General features: G+C 45.8%; 1 protein-coding gene across 2 annotated transcripts in view; it reads left to right on the top strand.

Annotated features, from left to right (window-relative positions):
• The window catches only part of LOC144935535 (homer protein homolog 1-like), a 30,795-nt gene extending 13,029 nt beyond the window's left edge, over positions 1–17,766 (top strand). For both annotated transcript variants that reach the window (XM_078862289.1, XM_078862290.1), the window contains exons 4-9: positions 677–760; positions 5,610–5,728; positions 6,551–6,719; positions 8,899–9,009; positions 9,623–9,703; positions 11,846–17,766. In XM_078862289.1, the coding sequence (XP_078718415.1) occupies positions 677–760; positions 5,610–5,728; positions 6,551–6,719; positions 8,899–9,009; positions 9,623–9,703; positions 11,846–12,028 (747 nt within the window). In that variant the 3' untranslated portion in view covers positions 12,029–17,766. The remainder of the gene's footprint in view (positions 1–676; positions 761–5,609; positions 5,729–6,550; positions 6,720–8,898; positions 9,010–9,622; positions 9,704–11,845) is intronic.
• Positions 17,767–20,036: the final 2,270 nt, after the last annotated feature.

Raw genomic sequence — 20,036 nt, 5'->3', positions numbered from 1 at the left:
TTGGTGGTCTAGACAAGGCTGAGAGCGTTGTATAAGCACCGTGGTGGTCACCTGGCATGCAGGCAGGGCATGATGGGAGTCGTGCCTTCCTGCTGTTGGCGAGCACATCTGTGCGTCTTGTTATTTCTAGTTCACTGCCGGTGGCACTAATGCGGAAATATGCACGAAACTCTACACGGACAAACGAGTTGTGTCGACTACAGTAAGGAGGATCGTAGTCTTCGTCTTTTCGTCAGGTTGAAATATCATGCAGTTGTGCCGGTTTCGATACGAAATACCGTGCGATGAGGTGAGAAGAGGGGGGAAGAGCAGACAAGGCATGTAAACGATCCAGAACATATTCCAGGAGACTGCGTTTTCTAAAGAGCAACCTTCTATAGATGGCTGTGCAAATTCGCATCACACTTAGTTACTTTTCCTGACAGGGAGTTCTTCAAAAAGAACATCTGGCTGATCCCATTAAATATTCACCATGCTCTGGCTATAGAATGAATTATAGCAGTGGTCACAAGTCAATTTATAATTCTGCAAATGCATGCAAACTTGGCTATTCTGAAATGTACAGCTGCTCTGACATGTCTACTGAAATGTTTGTGCAATGTGTAATGACCGTGGTGATGTTCCTGTATAATTAGCCGGTGAGCCTATCATGTTTTGCCTCCAACCTCTTTTACAGTTTTCCCAGAAGTTCGAGCAGATGAAGGAGGCTTCTGCGGGCAAACAGCAGCCGACGCAGGACGGGGTGAATGGCGCTGCCACGGTATGGGCATGGACACCACTCGACTTGCACACAAAGAGGAACAAGAATAGCCTTTCGCAGAATGCTTATTATTATTATATACATCTAGCCAAAAAACTCCACTATCCTCACTATCATCATGAGCGAAAAGAAGCTGACCGGGCGGTTATAGCTCTCCACTCACGAGCGATCGGAGGTTGACTCAGCCCATCATCCCTCTAGGATGGATAACATAAGTACTGCTTTGTCAGAAGTGAAAAGTGGTTAATTCTAGATTTAAAGTTTTCATGACTGCAAGGATCCATACTCTTTGGTTCTTTCGGTAAAGTCATGTAATTTTGCTGTGGCTGTTCCACCTGATGACGGAAGCTTGTGTTGCCTCCGAAACGTCGTGATTTAATTTAATTTAGTTATTTTCATTTTTTAAATATATTTTTTATTTTTTAATAGTGGTTATCCCATGGTAGGGCTGGCCACCAACCATAGCAATGTGGAATTTCTACCACTTGACCTCGGGGCCACTAATGGAGATGACCACTGCTCCATTTCAGGGAGGCAATTTTACTTGAGATGATACTGCTGTCAGGTGTTAGGGGTCCTCCTTGCTCCCAAAGGATTTAGCCTGCTCTTTTACCAGGGGCCAAGACACATGCAAAAAAGGTGGTTTCCTTAAGCTAGTCGTTGCATGCATTCGATCTGACAAGCCATGAACCTGGAGGTGAGCGTGCTGACCATTAAGCCGCTAAATCGTGTTCCTTCACATGCAGTCCTCAAGGAAAAATGTGGGCAAAGGGCAGCTTTGGCAGCCGTGTCATGCGAATCAAGATGAACTCGCTCCTCTGCCAGAACCTGCACCAGTGGCTGCCAGGGGTGTGCAAGACTCCATCATTGGCCGCACAAAATATTCTGAACTAAGGCCATAGCAGTTGTTGGCAGGGCATCGGGGATGAAAGTCTGAATATTTATACAAGTCCTGTGAAACAAGGCATTTGGAGCTGTTGTAAAAGTGTGTTTTTCCGTGCTAGCAAGATGGATTTTATTAGATGGGGTACCCACAATTTACAAAAGAAAATCCAAATTAACTCGCTTTGCTGTACCGCATTCGTGCGTGCTGGATGCATTCGTGTCAATGTAAACATAAACAATATATACGTAATTAATATTTGGCCTCTTTGGGTCTTTCGGTAAAGTCACATAGATAGAAAAATAATAATAAAAATCACGACGTTTCGATCGCAACACAAGCAATCGTCTTCAGGTGAAAAAATACAGCAGGTGGACTGCTGAGGCAGGAAGAAATGCAGCGAGAGAGCTGCTGCAGTCAAAGGTTATAAAGGTTTGAGAAGGGCACAAACCAAGGGTAAGTGGGCGGGGCTAGAGATGGAATTTGCAAGTAAATGTAAGATCGCAGAGGTCGGTATACCTCGGCCATTGTATTGTTAGATATTAGCATCTCAATCTGTTAATGTAACCCCACGACTACGGTGCTGAAGAAGCCATTGCATTGGTCGAGATTAGAGATTAGCGTGTCAATGTGAGACGGCTCCCGCAGCAGCGGCTGTGTTGATGAGAGACATTCAGCCGATTAAACAACGAGCGCCACTGCCGTATTGATGAAAAGGGAGCAGCAGCTATGTTAGTGAGACATTTAGCCTGTTAATGTAGAGACATTTAACAAGGTAATGTAACTCAGAGAGTCGGAAATAACTGCTAACATAGGCAGGTAGGATGGAATCATCACAGCCAGTTGCGACTTTATCTGGTTAATAACGTCCTTCCAATGATTGCTCAGTTTGTACCCATCCTCTCGGTTGAAATTGTGTCTGTGTTTATATATCTGGATGCCTTCATGAACAAATCTTTCTTAATTTTAGAACTTTCGTGACTGCAGGAATTATTATTTGGTTCTTTCGGTTAAGTCACGTCTAAAGATAAAATAATAAATTAAATTAAATAATAGAATACGACGTTTCGATTGCAACACAAGCAATCATCATCAGGTATAATGAAATAGCGACATAATATCTAACCAGAAAACTATAGACAGACATATTAGCAGACAGATATCACAAGATACATACATAGCGAGAGCAACACAGGTGACAGAGAGGGGTGATCGTCTCTGTGGGGTGGCCTTAAATAGACAGAGGGGGGGCGGAGGCAGAGAGAGGGAGGGGGGTTAGAAAAAATTAGCATATCAATGAGTGGTCCAAAAGAAAACGTGGTGCTGCGAGTACGATGGCACAGCAAGCAAGCCTGAAAATCAGGAGAAAGACACACTAAGACACACAATCTTTGTTGATTTTTTTTCTTATTTTCTCATTTTTCTATCTACGTGACTTCACCGAAAGACCCAAAGAGTATTATGAATTCCTGCAGTCACGAATTGTTTAAGTCAAGATTGAATATTTGGCCCCCTTTGGCAGTCCACTTCTGGATGAAGCCCTGGGGGTCGATTAACTTTACACGATCACACTGGCGAGTCTGGGTTGGTGGACATCAGGTGAGCACCCTGGCCCGCGTAGCATCACACTCGCCACTGATGTTAGCCTTGGCCAGGAATCGGAGGTCGCTAACGGGTTTTGATTCCTTACCCGTACCCGGCCGCACCAGGGTCGCAAATGGATACCCGTACCCATACCCGGCCGTACCCTACCTGTACCCGTACCCTACCTCTGGGATGAAGCCATGTTGCAGGCGCGGGTGGGTTGATTCTAGGAACTTGAATTGTGAGAAGAGACAAGACGTTGGGGAATGAGTGACAAACGGTTACTCACCAGTGACTCACGACCTACCCGTACCCGGCCGCACCAGGGTCGCAAACGGGTACCCGTACCCGGCCGGGTACGGGTGGTCGGGTATCGGGTAGGGTACGGGTATCGGGTACCCGGTTGCGACCTCTGCCGGGAATTAAACCGAGGTCGTCCGCGAATGTGTTGACGAATCCAACACTGCCGGGACAAATTCTGAACGCGTTTCTCTGATGCCCTCAACTTTGGCCTGAGTACTGGAAGCACTGGTGGCGTGGCTCAAGGTACGGTGTGAGTGTTTTGAGCCTCGGTTGTTGTTTTGTTAGCACAGCTGATAGAAGCACATTGTTTAAACACACAAATCACGCAACCAAACCAAGAATGATTTGCTTTGGAGTTTTGCCAGCGGCGCTCACCAAGCCAGCTTGCATGAACCCCGCACACTCTTGTTAAACGAGGGAAGTAAATTAATAATGAAATAGCCAAAAATATTAACGTTAAGCCGGAGAAGAACATTTTACAAATTAACGTATTTAAAAAATAGCAATAAAAATAACAAATGCTATTTTGTATAAACATATTTTTTCTTCATTTAATCCATCGTGTGTTTGGTCTAAACGCCAGGCACCAAATATAGAATGCATAAAACTTAGATGCATTTTTTTCCTGTGGGACTTGGCCATAAAAACAGCAAAATAAACAGCGTAGAAGTTTTTCTAAAGTTATACATACACCTTCGGTCATGCCAATTTCGCAAAATACAAGCACATTGAGAGGACCGCGAAGGGATAATATATCCCGATGCGTTTCTATATTCCTGTATAAACATATATATATTACATCTTACCAAAATAACTGGCAGATGTGTATTGAGTGTTCTGTTATTTAACTGGCAGTGAGAAAAGACGTAGTCTGTGGGGTTCATCTGAAATTGATTGTACACGGGATAGAGGCAAACATCATCCCCCCTGCAAGGCCTTGCTTTCAGGTGCCATGCACTCATTGTCCATACAAAATTTTGCATTCAAATGTTAAGGCATTCTGTAAAGCCGGAATGTCAGTGGAGCACGCAACAGCAAGACAAGACAGTTCCATTGAGAGTATATGCGTTACGTACATTTGTGCGGAATTTCTAGTTAAAAACAGAATGTTTATCCTGTAGAAATCCGATGAACTTTGAAGCATGGTGGTGGTAGTTCACCACCACCACCACCATCACTGACATTCCATACTGGATGAAAGACTCTCCATCCCGATGCCATCCTTCACGGTTCCTGCACACGAGCCAATCTCATCACTCCGTGCCAGCGGCGGTTTTCAATCCTGAGTGCTTCTCTCTTTTGGCTGCCGTCCCGTCCTCTGTTTCGTCCGTCGGCCGTCGTCTCTTCTCGTGGTGTGTCCTGCAGGAAGAGGAAAAGTAGATTCCAGATCTCGCACCTGAAGAAGGAAGTAATCTCTGTCCTTTGCACTGTTAAGCAAAAAAAGCTTCCAGACTCGATGCAATAATTGTGGACATCAATAACGTAGCGGGGTCCAGTTGTTTAAACAAAATTAGTGGACCTGTTTACGAAATGTTTACAGCTTAAATGAAATACCTCATCATGGATTGAATGCTGAATTATTTTTCTTTGAAAAAAAAAAAGGATACACAACTCATTTGAGGAATTACAGACCCATTAGCCTGCTGTCACACGTATATACCGTCCGTTGTTCTACAGCAATTCATGTGAAGTGCGCAAGGAGCAGTCGGGTCAGCTGACTCCTATATCCCAGCTGTCAGTTGCAGACATACCTTGGCTCTTTGCTCCCGACCTCTGTTTATTTCCCATACTCGTTTTAGTGGAATTATGTCATGATGACACAAAATTTGTAATTTTTTTTCGAGGCACCACACAAAGAGAATGCCTGGTTAATATCTCAATGTGGAGCTGATTAACCATGTCATGTCATCATGACCGATGTCCCATTTTGTGTCTGCTTCATTCTGAGACACGAATCGCCCTTCCAGCCCCTGTGTTTGTGGGAGATGGGCAGCAACGTTGTGACTTCAAGGCAACCTGTCCCATTTCACGTGGGGGGTCACCGGTTACAGACAAATTGTTGGCTTTCTGTTCGTGCAGGGGTCCGGCACGGGGCCGTCCTCCACCACGGACACTGGCAAGCTCCCACCGAGACCTCTGGGCCCGCTGGAGAGGCTCAACAAGCTGAACGAGAGGCCGCGCCCTCCGGTGTCGGAGAAGTACGTGTGGCTTGGGAGATCCGCTTAACCCGGTCCTGTTGTGATGACGTACACACGTGCGCACGTGTGCACTAACCCCACTTGCAAGTGAAGTGTGCGCCTGGTGTGTAATAAACCAGGGCATTCTAAGCCTGCCGCCCGTATGCCGAATACAGATTCCGAATGCCTTTCCACAATCAAGCACACAGCTAAAGGGCTGCATCTCTAGGTTTTCATGACCCACTGAGTTGAAGTGAAGTAGGACTGACTTGCACAACAATATGCGAACGTTTGTTTCCCAGAGGTAGTGCGCGCAGCTGTGTGCATGGTTGCATTTGTAATACATCCCCACATTGTAGGAAATTAATCTTTCTTGTTATTTAATTCATGGAGTTGCTTTCAAACAAGTTCTGCATATTGGATCCCCTTCACAATTTAGCACATCGAGAAGAGTGACCAATTTTTTCCCAACTTTCCAAAATGAGACGGATGTGCATCGTTGGCAGTTGTTGGCAGAGGCACGTATTTTTTCGTGAACGGGTTCTCAGCGGCGTCTGTGGCCTCGGATAAAATTAAATTGATCGCGTTCGTGGCCACGTGGGCCGCCAAGTAGGAGGAGCCGCGATGACAACTTGATAACGGCGATCGGGCACACCGTTTCCCCAAGGCCTCGCCACTCGACCTTGCTACTTGTCTCCCCGGCGCCGGAGCCACGTTACTCTCCGCACCACCGATGAGCACGGTCGGCTACGTATGGTGCGAAATAAAGTTGAACGTACTTGCGTACCATACTCGTCATCGAATCAAGGGGTCGACTGAATGTGCTCGTGCGTTCGTGCGCAGGCCAACCGAGGCGGCGGTGCTGCGCCGGGATGGGCCCCCGCAGAACGGCAAAGGGGTCCGCCCCCTCTCGATGGGCCCTGTGGCTGGCATGCAGGCCCCGGGCCGCACGGAAACGTGGGCAGCGGAGATGGCAGCGTGCCGGCACGAGTGCGAGCAACTTCAGCACAAGGTGCGGCCAACGGCAAGAAGAAGAAGTGCGTTCGTTCTCAGCGCAGCGGCTACAGGACGTCGCTGCATTTCATCGTCCTTGAGTTCTTTTCACCTGCATTGAGAAATTCAGGGTGGTGTTAAACTAATGGGGATGAAATATAGGGAAAATTACATTTCATTTCTGAGCCTCCTACATGTCTTCCTCCATTTTCAACGAACGTATTACATCTTTTATTACTCGCCTTTGAAAGATATGGGCAATTGCTTCCCGAATATCCAATCACCTGTTCAGAAGAAAGAGTGCTATTTTGAAATAAATGGGATATCCGTGCGTGGATCACCGTGGATAGAGAATAGAGCGCCACTGCGCAACTTAAAGTTTGACGGCGATTGCTTTGGCACCTTGTGAATTGATCTCGGTGAATAACGATTGCCGGAGCCAGCGCGCACGAATACGCAAACCGGGCAGGGGGCTCCAAATCTCCCATCGCTCGGCATCGTTAAACATCGTCAACGCCATCAAACTGCACCCGAGGTGCACGCTATTTCCATCTGCTGCTCCCCTTGAGAAAGAGCACATTTTACTTCGAAATTTTGTTTACAACAGATGTGGACAGATAAAAGCTCTCCTAATATAAGCACCGTTACAATATAAGGAACACACCTCATATTACACTGGGGGGGCGGGGGCAAAGGGCAACTTCTGATACATGCACACTACTTCTGATACATGCACACCTGGCCTAGCCAGCTTCTACCACGTGAGGTTCTATCTGCCTCTTCCTTCCGCTCTTCCTTCGTGCACCCTTGATGAACGTTAATCTTCCGACCAGCACGGTCGGCTACGTACGGTGCGAAAGAAGTTCAATGTACATACATAAATGAAGGTTTCTGCAAGATTTCACCTTCACGTACCTCGTATACCTCAACAATAGCCAGCAAATGCTGTTTAGAGGGCAAGCACAGTGGCAATGTTTTTTTTATTTTTTAAATATTTACCCGGAGAAGATTCACTTGAGGATAACGTTTGGTTTCCAAGAGGATTCCCGGGCAGGGGAGGTTATTGGGCGAAACCGCGGCTGGTTATTTCGCGTGAAACGAGAACACCAGGACAATGCCCCCGACGGATAACACAAAACACGACGTGCCTTGAGGTATGTCAACAAGCCACTTGCTCTACTGCCATCTGCTGGCCGCATCAGCCAGGTGTGGTGGTGTACACCTGTAATCCAACACTTTTGATGCATGGCTCAAAGACAATTTATAAACCCTTCCTAACCCACCGAGTTGCGAGGAGTCCGGGAATTGGCTGTTATGTTCATGATCCCATCTGTGCGGCCTTTTGGGTTATCCCCCTGTAGTCTTTTTTTTTCTTGGGCATTTGACTTTCGTTTCATTTGCAAAGCGTTATTTAAAAAGGAATTGGCTGAACATCCAAATGTGGGACAGATGCAGAAAAATGCTTGAGGCTTTGTGGGGCCTTCCAGGAGATATAAATTGTGTTATTATCGATTTAAAGCTTTCGTCTTGGTTCTTTCGGTAAAGTCACGTAGAAAGGAAATAAGAAAAATTGTGAAAATTGTATTATTTTATTATTTCCCTTCTACGTGACTTTACTGAAAGAACCAAGAATGTCTTATTATCATCATCATAACACTGCGTGGTGAATTTTGTGCAATCCACCTATCAATCCCATCTCAAACGTGCTGGATTACAGACTGCACTTCAGGAGGGCTCTTGTGCTGTATCACCAAAATGACAAGCAAGATTATAGCAATGAATCAAATAGAAATGAGAGCAAAAACAACTGCGTCACGAGTAATCAAACATATTTAACAAACAATAATCAGTGTTAAATAATTCGTAATTTTCAGACCAATTATAGTGCAATTATAATTAAATTACAGAATTTACAGAAACATGAAACAGATATGGGGTGACTATCGTACTAATGCGTAAACTGACAAGGGTATTCGTCAAATGCAATTGCAAGTGATGTCGTCAAAGAATCACAAGCTTGGCATCCCAGTGCATCATCCCCACACCCCAAGGAGGCTTGAACCACCAGGCCCCCTTCCTTGCTGGACGCACACTGCGTGCCCGCTGAGCAGGTGTGCGCTGCTCGTGCTGTTTTCGCGGCGCGCGCGCACGTACTTTCGTGACCCCCCCCCGTGACCCCTCCACGCTGCCCCCTCCAGGTGGCCGAGCTGGAGGGCCGGAAGGCCGAGGCTGACGCGCTGGCGGTGCGGAACGCGGAGCTGAGCGGGCGCGTGGCCGCGCTGGAGGCTCGCCTCGCGGAGCGGGAGCAGGTGGGTGCACGTGCGTCGACATTAACGAGGGCGGCCGCTCGCGGTGCCCCCGCTTGCGTGCGAGCCACCTGCACGTCCTCGCCCGCTCTCCCCCTCGCCGCTGTACACACAATGAGTGTGCAGAGACGCAGCGCTGTCCGCTCGATGTTTTAGTTCGTAAACCTCCGCGTCAAGTGTCCGTTCACTGAGGAAGCAGGAAGCTTTGAAATGTCTGAGTTTGGCCGGGGACTGTTCACATGAGAGTGAAGCTACCGAATGCCCTGGTTTGGCCAGTGCAGTCCCGGTTTCCCGGAAGCCTGTCCCGATGTCCAGAAACACTTTTGGAAAAAATCGTGATTTCATTGCGGTTCAAAATTTGCTGGTTTCATACCGGCCAAGAGCATGACCCATCTGAGGATGGCAGGGCCAAGCTCAGGGAGAGCGAGGAGGAGGCCACTCCGTGTGGACGCAAGGCTCGTGATTGAGTTGGGGTGGCTATGTAAAGTTGGTGGGGCTTACGGAGAGAGGTGCTGCCTGCTCACCTTTTATACTCGTTGAGCCTCCCAGAAATGTGGTGTTTTTTTTTCTTACGCGACATGCCTCACGTGAGCGTGTAATTTTGTGTTCGTGGCAGGAGCTGGGGACGCTGAAGATGATGTCAGAGGATTCTAATCAGGTGCACAGACAGAAAGAGGATGTCGTTCAAAAGCTAAAGGTAGTTCTCGCAAAACCTGCAATAGCACATTTACAGAATGACAATAATTTGATTGTTACTGAATATATTAATAAGGAATTGAAAAAACAAACCCAGCCAGGATCCTACTGAAAGAGTAGAGGATTCTACTCCTGGCCCGTTATTTTTTGTAACCTGTTATTTTTTGTAAAGTGCAGCATCGAAGGAGACATCGACAAACATTGCTTTCCAAGACAGTAAATCCCATGAGCCACAGCGTGGCTCCGGCGGTATCAACGTGTCTCCACCGCATCGTGCCGAATCTTCCCGTGAATTGTGGCTTTGTCAGGCGCCAAACAAAATTGCCCAATGCATTTTTATAGCCACTCTTGATGGGAGGGTAAAGCGTTGGCAGGAGAGGACCACATTATTCATCATTTACAGCAATGGCATTTACTCTGCATTGTTTATTTGCATGTCAGGGTTATTTATATATTTGTTTTGGTCTTCGATGGACGAAGCTCACGTGTTTTACCACAGTGGGCCCTTATTATGTTTAGGGAAACAACAACATAAAAAAACTCCCCTGAGTATTTAGAAACTGCATATCTGATTCCCGTCCCTGATCCAGACCTCAGAGCATTCCCACATTTTGGCCCCCACGGGTGTTTTTGCCGCAATAAAGACTGGGAGCGGGATGTGTGGCCAACAATGCACACGTGGGTGATTTGGCGTGTCTCAGCGTGGCGCTTCTCAAGCCACGTGGGCCGTCTTCCTGGAGTTACACTGCATTTTTCGCCATCTTTAGGGTTCTCTGACTGTTTGTTTTTCTTCCCATCCTCAGCGCTCGCTCGTTGCAAAGTTTTTTGGGATAGCGTTTGGCCATGCAGCTGCTTAAGTTACAATTACATCTGAGTGATAGTTATTTTCCTTGTGGCTCCGTTATTCCAATACAGATCATATTCGCGATTATAATGTTTTTTTTAAATATCGTATGGCAATGTGCTTCTTTGCGTTTATTAACTACGTGATGAATTAATTGTCACGAACCTAAAACGTGGGTCTCATTATTTTCCATGCGCTCAAATGTGGAAAAAACAATGACGCATTGTAGGAGATATTTCGTGCCAAAATTGGTCTCCACGCTGAGATCAATAACACTCCACTCTCGAGAAGTTGGTATCATAATGGATGGCTCTCTGGAAGAAGCAAAGATCTCATCAATACTGGCTTAGCAGTCAGCCAAGGCCACCGTGAGCTCTCCGAGCAGGCCTGTCACATCTGAAAGCCTCCTTGACATGCCCTCCATGATTCATTGCAGGAATTTATTCTTTTTTGTCTTGTTTATAGTATTTTGTTTGTACTCTGTGTCCAGTGTGCACAGTCTACATTGTCGGTCTCATGTATACGGCCTCACCTGTAATATCTCCTTTGTCTCCATTACGTACCTCATTTGTTCTGTCTATCTTGTCCTATCTTCTGTTTGTTCCATCTTATTCATTCGTCTAAAGGCAACGTCACAAAATAATTGCATCACCCAAAAAATGATTGATTCATGATACACACAATTCGGTGCCATGTATGGTGAGTGTAAACTTTTCTTGTTTTTCTTATTTCATTTATTTTGTCCCAGATTTAATCCCGATTGTGATGTTGCCATCACGGCGAGACGCAGCATTACGTCCCTTTGTGTTAGAAAATGAGCCGTGGAAGTAAATATCACAGGGCTACCTCTGAGATTCCGGTCCACACAGTCGAGGGAAGCACTTTCGTGACCTGCTCTACGTATAAGAGGAATCTTTGTCGCATGTGAGTCAAATCAATATCACATCTTTAGACCTGGAATTTGTTCAGAAGCAATTTTTTTTCTTTGACGCTTTCATTTGCGCAGTCATTGGTGAGCAGGCTGAGAAGAATTGCACTTTAGTCAGTCGTGAAAATATATAATAGGCGACATTTTGGGCAATGGGTGCTTCTTCATAGCACACCGCACGTGTGCGAAACATCACCGATTATAGAATCCTAAGGGCAGTGTTATAGCCGAACGTGTTGAGCATTTGTCGCTGTATGTTTTCGTGCAACTCTGCCAAAGCGACATCGTCCAACAATTTGTCGAGTCTGACGGCAAATCATTTCATTCCCGGTATCTCCCCCACACCCGCCGTCACACCTGGGTGTGAGCAGGCTGCCGAGGAGCGCGCCCATCAGATGGAGAGCCAGCTGCGCGAGTTGGAGCGGCGCCTGGCAGACGGTCGCGCTCGCGACGCCACGCGCAGGGCCCAGCTGCAGGCGTCGCTGCGCTCGCTCGACGGGAAGATCTCCGAGCTCGCCGACCTTCGCAACTCGCTCGCACAGCTAGCCGTGTGAAACGCCGCCGCTGCCTCCGCCGCCTCCGCAGCTTTCGTGACGATGAACTCGCGTGTTTGTGTGTTTGACAACGGATGTAGGCGCGGCGTCGAGATACGGTGATTTAAGCGCGCTACTCGGCGCTGGGGTAGCGCAACGATGACGGCCTCGCGCTTGCTCATCCAGAATGGTTGGCGGCCAGCTGACGCACCTCACCAATTTCTTCGTGGTGTTCGAGACGAGCCCGAGGCCAGAATTCTTTGCTTCTGTATTATCCGTGGGCACACTTGATCGTTATATATATATACACACAAAGTTATTAATATAATAATAATTAACAATAACACATCCGGCCATCATGCATCTAGAGAAAGCAGCACCAGCAACACTTGATAGTGTCATCTACACGATGTAAACTTTGCTCATTCATTCAATGCTCGGTTGATTATAATAAAAATAATATTTTGGAAACACAATAGCAAATTCATGAATGAACAGGTGTTGGTTAAATATATGCACTCAATACCCATGTGGTTAAAATGCCACCTAGTTCCCGAACTCTGAAGACTTTCGCCTTTCAAGTCGCCTGACTCCCATGCCTGATATTCCATGACTTATGAACCCTGGGGAAAGAAAAACATAGGTTGCATTCGCGGCGTTTTTGCAAGAATGTGCAGCTATTGCAACGAGAGATAAATTAGGGTCATGCACTTCGTCGTATCCCTGTATGTGTTTGTGTTGGCGTGCGAGCACGTGTGTGTGTGTTTTATTTAAATTATGTAATTATGTAATGTCCAGATGTCAGCTAACTACCATTGTATCAATTGTCAGCCTTATAATTTCGAATGTGTACGTGAATAAATTTAAATGTTCATCTTAGGGTGGATGGTTATGTTCCCACCCTCAGTGTGACTTGCAGGCTCGCCGAATGATCTGTACTCAGATCCTCACTCGATTCTCGTGCTCATCGGATGCAGTGTAAGCTATGGCTCGAGCTTGACCATGCAGGATCCATGCTAAATAGTGATGCACAGAGATAGCAAGGGCGATGTGATGATTATTGGGTCTACAGTCGGTTCCACTTATCGTTTTTTTTGCCAATACATTGTGAGTCTCCAGATGGAGTGCCTTTACTATGACAGTACCTACTAGAGAATGGTATTGCTTGTGGGTTAACATAAAGGTCTCTGTTCTCAGGGTTCACTCTCAAATAGTCGGTGAAAGAAAAATTTGAAAAAGCATTAGCTTCTCTCTGCAAGCGGTCCACCAATCCTAGCCTCTGGGCAGGAAAACTGCGGAGTGCACTGTGCCATGGCTGGCATCTACAGCCCAGTGTCTGATGTCAGAACATGTTCTAAGAATCGGAGAGGCGATTGTTGTGGTAGGTATAACGGTGGAATGTTGTTTTGCTATGGTTTACACACCGTTATTGCTGTCTTTATTGTCAACCGCATTTAACGCCGATGGCCACGCGAACGCCGCTCTTTCTTACGCGTTTGAACCTGAGGTCACTTGAAAATGTTACATTTCACAATTTCCCGTAAATTGGCACGTGCTACATGTCAGCAATTACCCTACGGTGTTCCTGTACGTAAGAGAATGTAAACGATGAAATGCCAGGCTAAGCACACAACGCAATATAGCCACTGGTAAATTATTTATTGGCCTCCCGTTTTTTTCAAGCTTTCAAGCAAGCCACAGCACCGTCCTGTTTGTGTTTTTATAATTACTCTGCAGAGGGTGCCGTGCCCGTACACTGTTGCACAGGGGACCCACACGGTCAGGGTTCCGCATCAATATTCTAGCTCTCGACAAGTGACAGGCACATATCAGGTAGAATGTCCGACTGCTTTTTAATGGCAACCGTTTTTCAACATTCACAACGCTGTGCTTGCGACGTTTTACGGTGTTTAAAAAGTGAGACATTTAGTTTTGAGAACATTGACAGCCGTGTGATGTATGACTTTGTGTGACTTTTATTTTATTCATAGCCCTGTTAATGAAGATTCGTGAGGATAATATTTAACTTTCGATTTAAAGCTTTCGTGACTGCAGGGATTCATCTTCTTGGTTCTTTTGGTAAAGTCACGTAGAAGGGAAATAATATCAGAATAAAAATAAAACATAATAAAATACAATTCTCACGACGTTTCGGCCACAACGCAAGCAGCCGTCCTCAGGTGAAGAACAGTGCTGTCGGAAAGACAGCGTCTGAATGAACACCACGTCTGTAGGTGTCTTTCCGACAGCCCTGTTCTTCACCTGAGGACGGCTGCTTGCGTTGTGGCCGAAACGTCGTGAGAATTGTATTTTATTATGTCTTATTTTTATTATTTCCCTTCTACGTGACTTTACCGAAAGAACCAAGAAGATGATGTTTAACCTTTAGAAGACTGTAGTCAACCTTGTTTAAATGTGCAGCCTTACGGGCACTGCCAAAGAGGCTGCGTGCACTGATGTAACTTCACCCAATGCGGGATCACACGTTCACCACGGGAGGGTGACGTTTTACACTTTATCCAAACTCATTTCCTGAATTTCCATAGACGTTCCAACCGTACTCTCGACTTTCTGAGACGATCTTCTTGGCTGTTCGTTTGGACATTCGCAGTAAATCACTTGTCATACGCCAGTCTGCGCAAAATGCGTCGCTGCTTCGTGAGTGCAACGACAACGTTGCCTCGGCGATCAGCCGCACCGATGCACGAAGTTTCGTTTCCTACCACGAGGCCTCGGAGCCAGTTCGTGTACGAAAGTTGACAAGCAGGGTGCTAATCCAGGGCCCGTGCCCTGGGACACAAAATGTTTACAACGGGGTGGGCGAGTATCTTGAAACGAAGGTTGTTTCCTGAAAGGGGATTTAAGCACGCGTCAAAGGTGCATCTCGGGTTCAGCCTGGTTCACCGAATTGTGATGTTCCCTGCATGATGAATAGCCCCCTGCGTGACCGCCCTGACACATTGCCGCTGCTCTTGAAAGCCCTTGCGCGCGCGCACGCACACACTATGTGCCCACGTCGGAAAAGCATTGCCCAATTTAGTTCGAACTCGTACATCATGTGCGTCACTGGATTCTGCTTCATCTATCACGGCAAGTGCCGCGGGGAGGACTCTTTTATAAGCGGGTGACTCGGGGGGGATGGGGGGGTGAGAAACCTTTTTGAAAATTGTATACCCCCCCCCCACTTACGCTGCAATTGGGGGTCAAGGCCCAGAGTCAGAGGTCGAGAAACCTGTGAAGCTGAGAACGCAGCTGGTTGGTTATAGCCCATGCAGCCTGGGGTATTACATTACCGAGGGCAACACACTATCCTTTTAACGATTACAAGTTAATTGGCAGTATTTTTTTACAGTGGCTTGTTCCAAAGCACCGATGCACACTGCTCAGCTTGTACAACTGTTTCTTTGAAAACACACGAATGTGTGTCGCGGCTCATGGAAATTCTTTCTTGGCAAAAATATATAGTATATACTGTACTCTGTTAGTAAGTATCCCATTCCAGAATGAGTATTAATTTAAGCAAAGTAGTTTATTAAATACAGGTTACTTAAAAATGTGTTTTATTTTTATTGCCAAATCATGCATTCTCATACACATCTGAAAGATAATTAAGGTCTTTGGTCTTCTAAGTCTACAACTTGTCATTCTCGTTGTGCTGGTATAAGTACTCGAGTTCCATGGCCTATGGAAACACAGCATTGTACAGATCTCTCCAGAGAGCCTGGCCAATGTAAGGTGGAAGTCGGAGCTGGTAGCCCTATGCTGCTTCTTGCTCACGCTGGAGAATGAGCCCTGCACAGCCCAGCTTGAGCTCGATAGGAAGAGCTGTGGTGATCAGTATCTGGGAAGGTGCAATGTGCATCCAAAGCTCATCATAATAGTGCAATTTAAACCCGTTGCTGAAGTCACTCGCTACACTAGTCAATGCCAGGAGGGGGGAGAAAGTTGATATGGCCTGTCCACACTGACACACGTAACATCGCTCAGTGAAAATGAAGCAAGCGGCTGGACATATTGTGCTTTTGAAATGGTGTTTAACATAAACCGTATGTACCTTATCTTTACGAATGCACACAGCGATTGCATTCCATCAAAATGTGCAAGTGGTGGTATTTTGTGTGGCTAGTGTCGTGCAAGCGTAAAGAATGCGACGTTACATATTTTAGCGGTACACGTTAAAACATTAGTTGCTTTGTATTTGCAATTCTTGGATGATGGCCATAGTCAGCAGGGCGGGACCACGTTTCACGGGTCACTAGACATTAAAAAACAATATATTAAGATCATTTATCATTTCCTACAACTACACCCAAGGTTGTTTTGGTCTGGCAGTGTTTGCCAAATTCACTGTTTAGGTAAGAATAGACGTTGAATTCACCAATTTGCCATACACCGTGGGCAAAACATCAAATTGATGCAGTGGGACATATTGATGTGCACAAATGGTGGAAAGCATTGATCGTGGCTGGTGAAATCCATTGTTGTGTAGACCCACATGGACATGAAATTGTGGTTTGGTGAAGAGTAGTTCTGAGGCCGCTGTCTGTAGGGTTTTCAGGCCACAATAAACTCCACACAACAGTATTTACAACGTACAACTTTTTTCTGAATTTGATGAACAAGCCAATATTGTATAATTCTTTATTTAACTTCCATCACACTTTTTTTCTCCCAGGAGTGTATAATTCCATTGTTACCACGAACAATTAGTAGCCCACGGCCAATACTCCACCCTGCTCCCCATAGGACTTTGCTCAGACACATCTGTGGATCTGCTGTCGATGGCAAGCCCTGCCGAAGCAGCACACTCACGTCTCCAACAGTCCTCACCATGGGAATCCACATCCGTTACTCATCGCCAACATCACCCGTGTCCTGCTCTGAATCCAACCTCAAATGGTTTGCCAAATCATCTTGTAAACATAGAGAGGCATGGTCAAAGGGACGACCAGGCACAGGGCCGACACTGCTAAGCCAGTACTGCTATATTTCATCACTCCCACACTGGAATCAATATTTTTCGGATCCCACATGCAGCAACGTGGAAGTGCTTTGATATTCAGTGTGGTTGAATTAATGAGTGCTTGCACACAGTGGTGCAACAAGCTCCGCATGCTGTTGTTCCAGCAAAAGTATTTCATTATTATGTTTACAATGTGACATTCATGAAAAATATCAAAAATAGTATTTTGCATACAATGACCTCTAAAAGACTTTAAAGGGTGGGGAGCAACTGCCACTACCCTCCCTACCCTAGTGGCCCTTTGCTTGAACATCTACACTTCTGATAGATTCACACCTTTGGCTGGAATCCATATAGGTGTAATGACAGCGGGACACCTGTCGGCTGGGAGTGGTAATTACGGTCACGGCTGCATTACATAAAGCCTTATTATAAGGGGGCCATATCTGGGGTAAAGGTGAAAGGCGGAGTCAGTCGAGAAGCTCCGGGAACCAGCTCGAAGGTTCTGGAAAGGGGGCGTGGCCAGAGGTGGAGCTTGGCTGCGCCGGGACAGATATAAGGGGGACCGAACCAGAGGTTCGTGGTTGTTGCGGGTCCTGGCTGCGTCGCCGCTTGTCATCTCTTCATCTCCGACCACGTGGCTGATCTTCTGGAAGACTCTCTCCGTCGCTGCGCTGGTCGAACAGCTCGCGTAGCGAAGCCGGAGATGAGGCTATGTGTTAGGATCGTCTATGTGTAGCTGCGTTACACAATGTATCGCCCAGTGTGCTCTTAATAAATAAGAAGCCTTCTACTCGACGTGTCTCGGGAGTCGCTCACTACATAGGTATAAAGCAAAGCGTAATATCATAGATGTACCTACTTTTGTTTTTTTCTAAAATTACTCCTTGAAATCGTTTCCCTATTATTCAACAAACAGGACTCTTGTTTTTTTTTTATAATTCAATTCACAATTGGGCACGTTAAAGTACTACACCATGTTGGCAAGTTCACCCAAAGCTTAAAAAATAAAAAGCGTATACCCATTACAAAACTATCAGCGGCCAATTTGTGACCCAGTGCCTTAAAGTACGCTGAGATGGTGAAAAGGTATATTTGGTTCAATTTACCGTCAATCAACGTTCTGTACTACCTATCGAAGGGGTGAAATGTTTCGTGATAAGAAGGATGTTCGTGTGGAATTTACAGCACACTGCCAACCGTAAGGGCCCAGTGATAAACACCGCAGCGCACGTGGAATGCCTAACGCTTCCAAAAAAGAAACCAAAAAGGAAATTCTTGCGGCACAAAAATATATTGCAATTCAGACTACAGAAACGTTTCAATGTGAGGTATGATTATTCCTTGAACTACCAGTAATTAATATAATGCTTTTTCCTTTCAGCCAAAAGCCAAAAATTGGCATCTGGCCTCAGTTGTGTTGTTGCACGGAGTGCCACTTGGCTCGGCTCTGCGAAGGTGTTGCGTGCGGCGGTCATTCACAGTCGATACACCATGGGAATTTAAGCCAAACTGAGATGCCATTGTCCATCAAATACAACTCATGCCAAAATGCTAAATTTAAAACACTATAATAATAACTGTTCGACATTTAATTTTCAAGGTCATCCATCTTTCTGCCATGAAGGAAAAAAATGTTGGATAAATTCATGTTTTGTGGTTTCTTCCACAGGGTGATACTGACACATTTGGTCAGATCATATGCGAGTATATGACCTCGTATTCTTCAACATACATATACAAATATACAAATGTCATGTGTATATTAGATTAAAAAAACTATTTTCCTGACTTCTAGTTGGAATTTGTGGATAGTCAATGACTGGAAAAACTAATTTTCTACCGCGAATAAACATTCCTATTTTACGATAAATAAATACAAATGTGAGCCTGCCAGCTAGATAATGGTGGCGCGCGACTAATAATAATAATTCAGAAATGAATAAAATACCTATCCAAGCGGTGTCCTTACAAAAAAAACTGGTGTTCGCCGCAATTTGCCTAAGTCACACCAGACAATGTTTAGGATTCATCAGTGGCAAGTTGGTGGATCAAAGTTTGATGGGGCGGTGGCGTCGTCTCGGTAACCAGGGTGGTGCAAATGAAACCTGCAATGCGGTTTGTTATTGACCAGGGGTGGAATTATTTGCACTCCTCTCTAGCTTCATAATTTTGCAATGGGTAATCCACTGTGCAATTGAATTAGGGGTTCCAGATTCAGTTACATTTATCACACGTAATTTTATACAGGACTGTACATAAAAAAAAAAGTTTTGCTGGCTGGCGAACGGGCGAACGGGCGGACACGTGTGCGGAGGTGACGTCACCGCGCACATCTGCGTGACGTCACGCCTCCCCCCCCCACCCTGCAACCCAGCCGTGGGCAGTGCGAGTTTAAATCGAACAACCAACAAAAATACGGAGCCAAAAACCCGGATTGTTTGCAAAAACACCGTGGAGATGCATGCTTAGAATACGCAGCGTGGCGGACTCAGTCACGCTGCGCCATAGAGTCACGTTCCACCCGAATCTCGGGTACAAATTATTTATGAGTATTTGACTGCTAGAAATTTCCACGCGATAAGCCACTTCGCTGAGCTATCATTTGTGGCCAAGTCGCTTCTGAAAAAGAAGCTCATAGTTCAGTGGGCTTTACTTGAAAAAAAATAAAGCTTTGTTTGTATATATTTTAAGCGATTTGTTTACCTTTCCTATCCTTAGTTTTGTTGTACTGTTTGTGTTCTCACGTTTTGACCCCGTGATCTTACTGGACATCTGTGAAAAAGAGCTTTATAGCTCATCGGATTACTCCTCCATTTTTGGCCAGGTGGCTTTTGAACTATAAGTTGATACCCCAGTGGGCTTTGTCCCGTAGAATGGGGAATGGTTTAGTTGAATGCCTTTGGGCGATTTTTCTTTCCATTTTAGTACTTTGCCCTGCTTATTGTTGCAAAGTTCTTACCCGCCCCGACTGGACGTCTGTGAAAAAAAAGCAGCTTTACGGATGATCCGATTTCTACCGATTGTTTAAAATAATAAAGATCCTGACTTGCTGTGTCGAGCCAC

Source organism: Lampetra fluviatilis, chromosome 13 (assembly GCF_964198595.1).
Source record: "Lampetra fluviatilis chromosome 13, kcLamFluv1.1, whole genome shotgun sequence".
Lineage (NCBI taxonomy): Eukaryota > Metazoa > Chordata > Hyperoartia > Petromyzontiformes > Petromyzontidae > Lampetra > Lampetra fluviatilis.
Note: the sequence above shows the minus strand (reverse complement) of the source record. Positions and strands in the feature narration are given on the sequence as shown.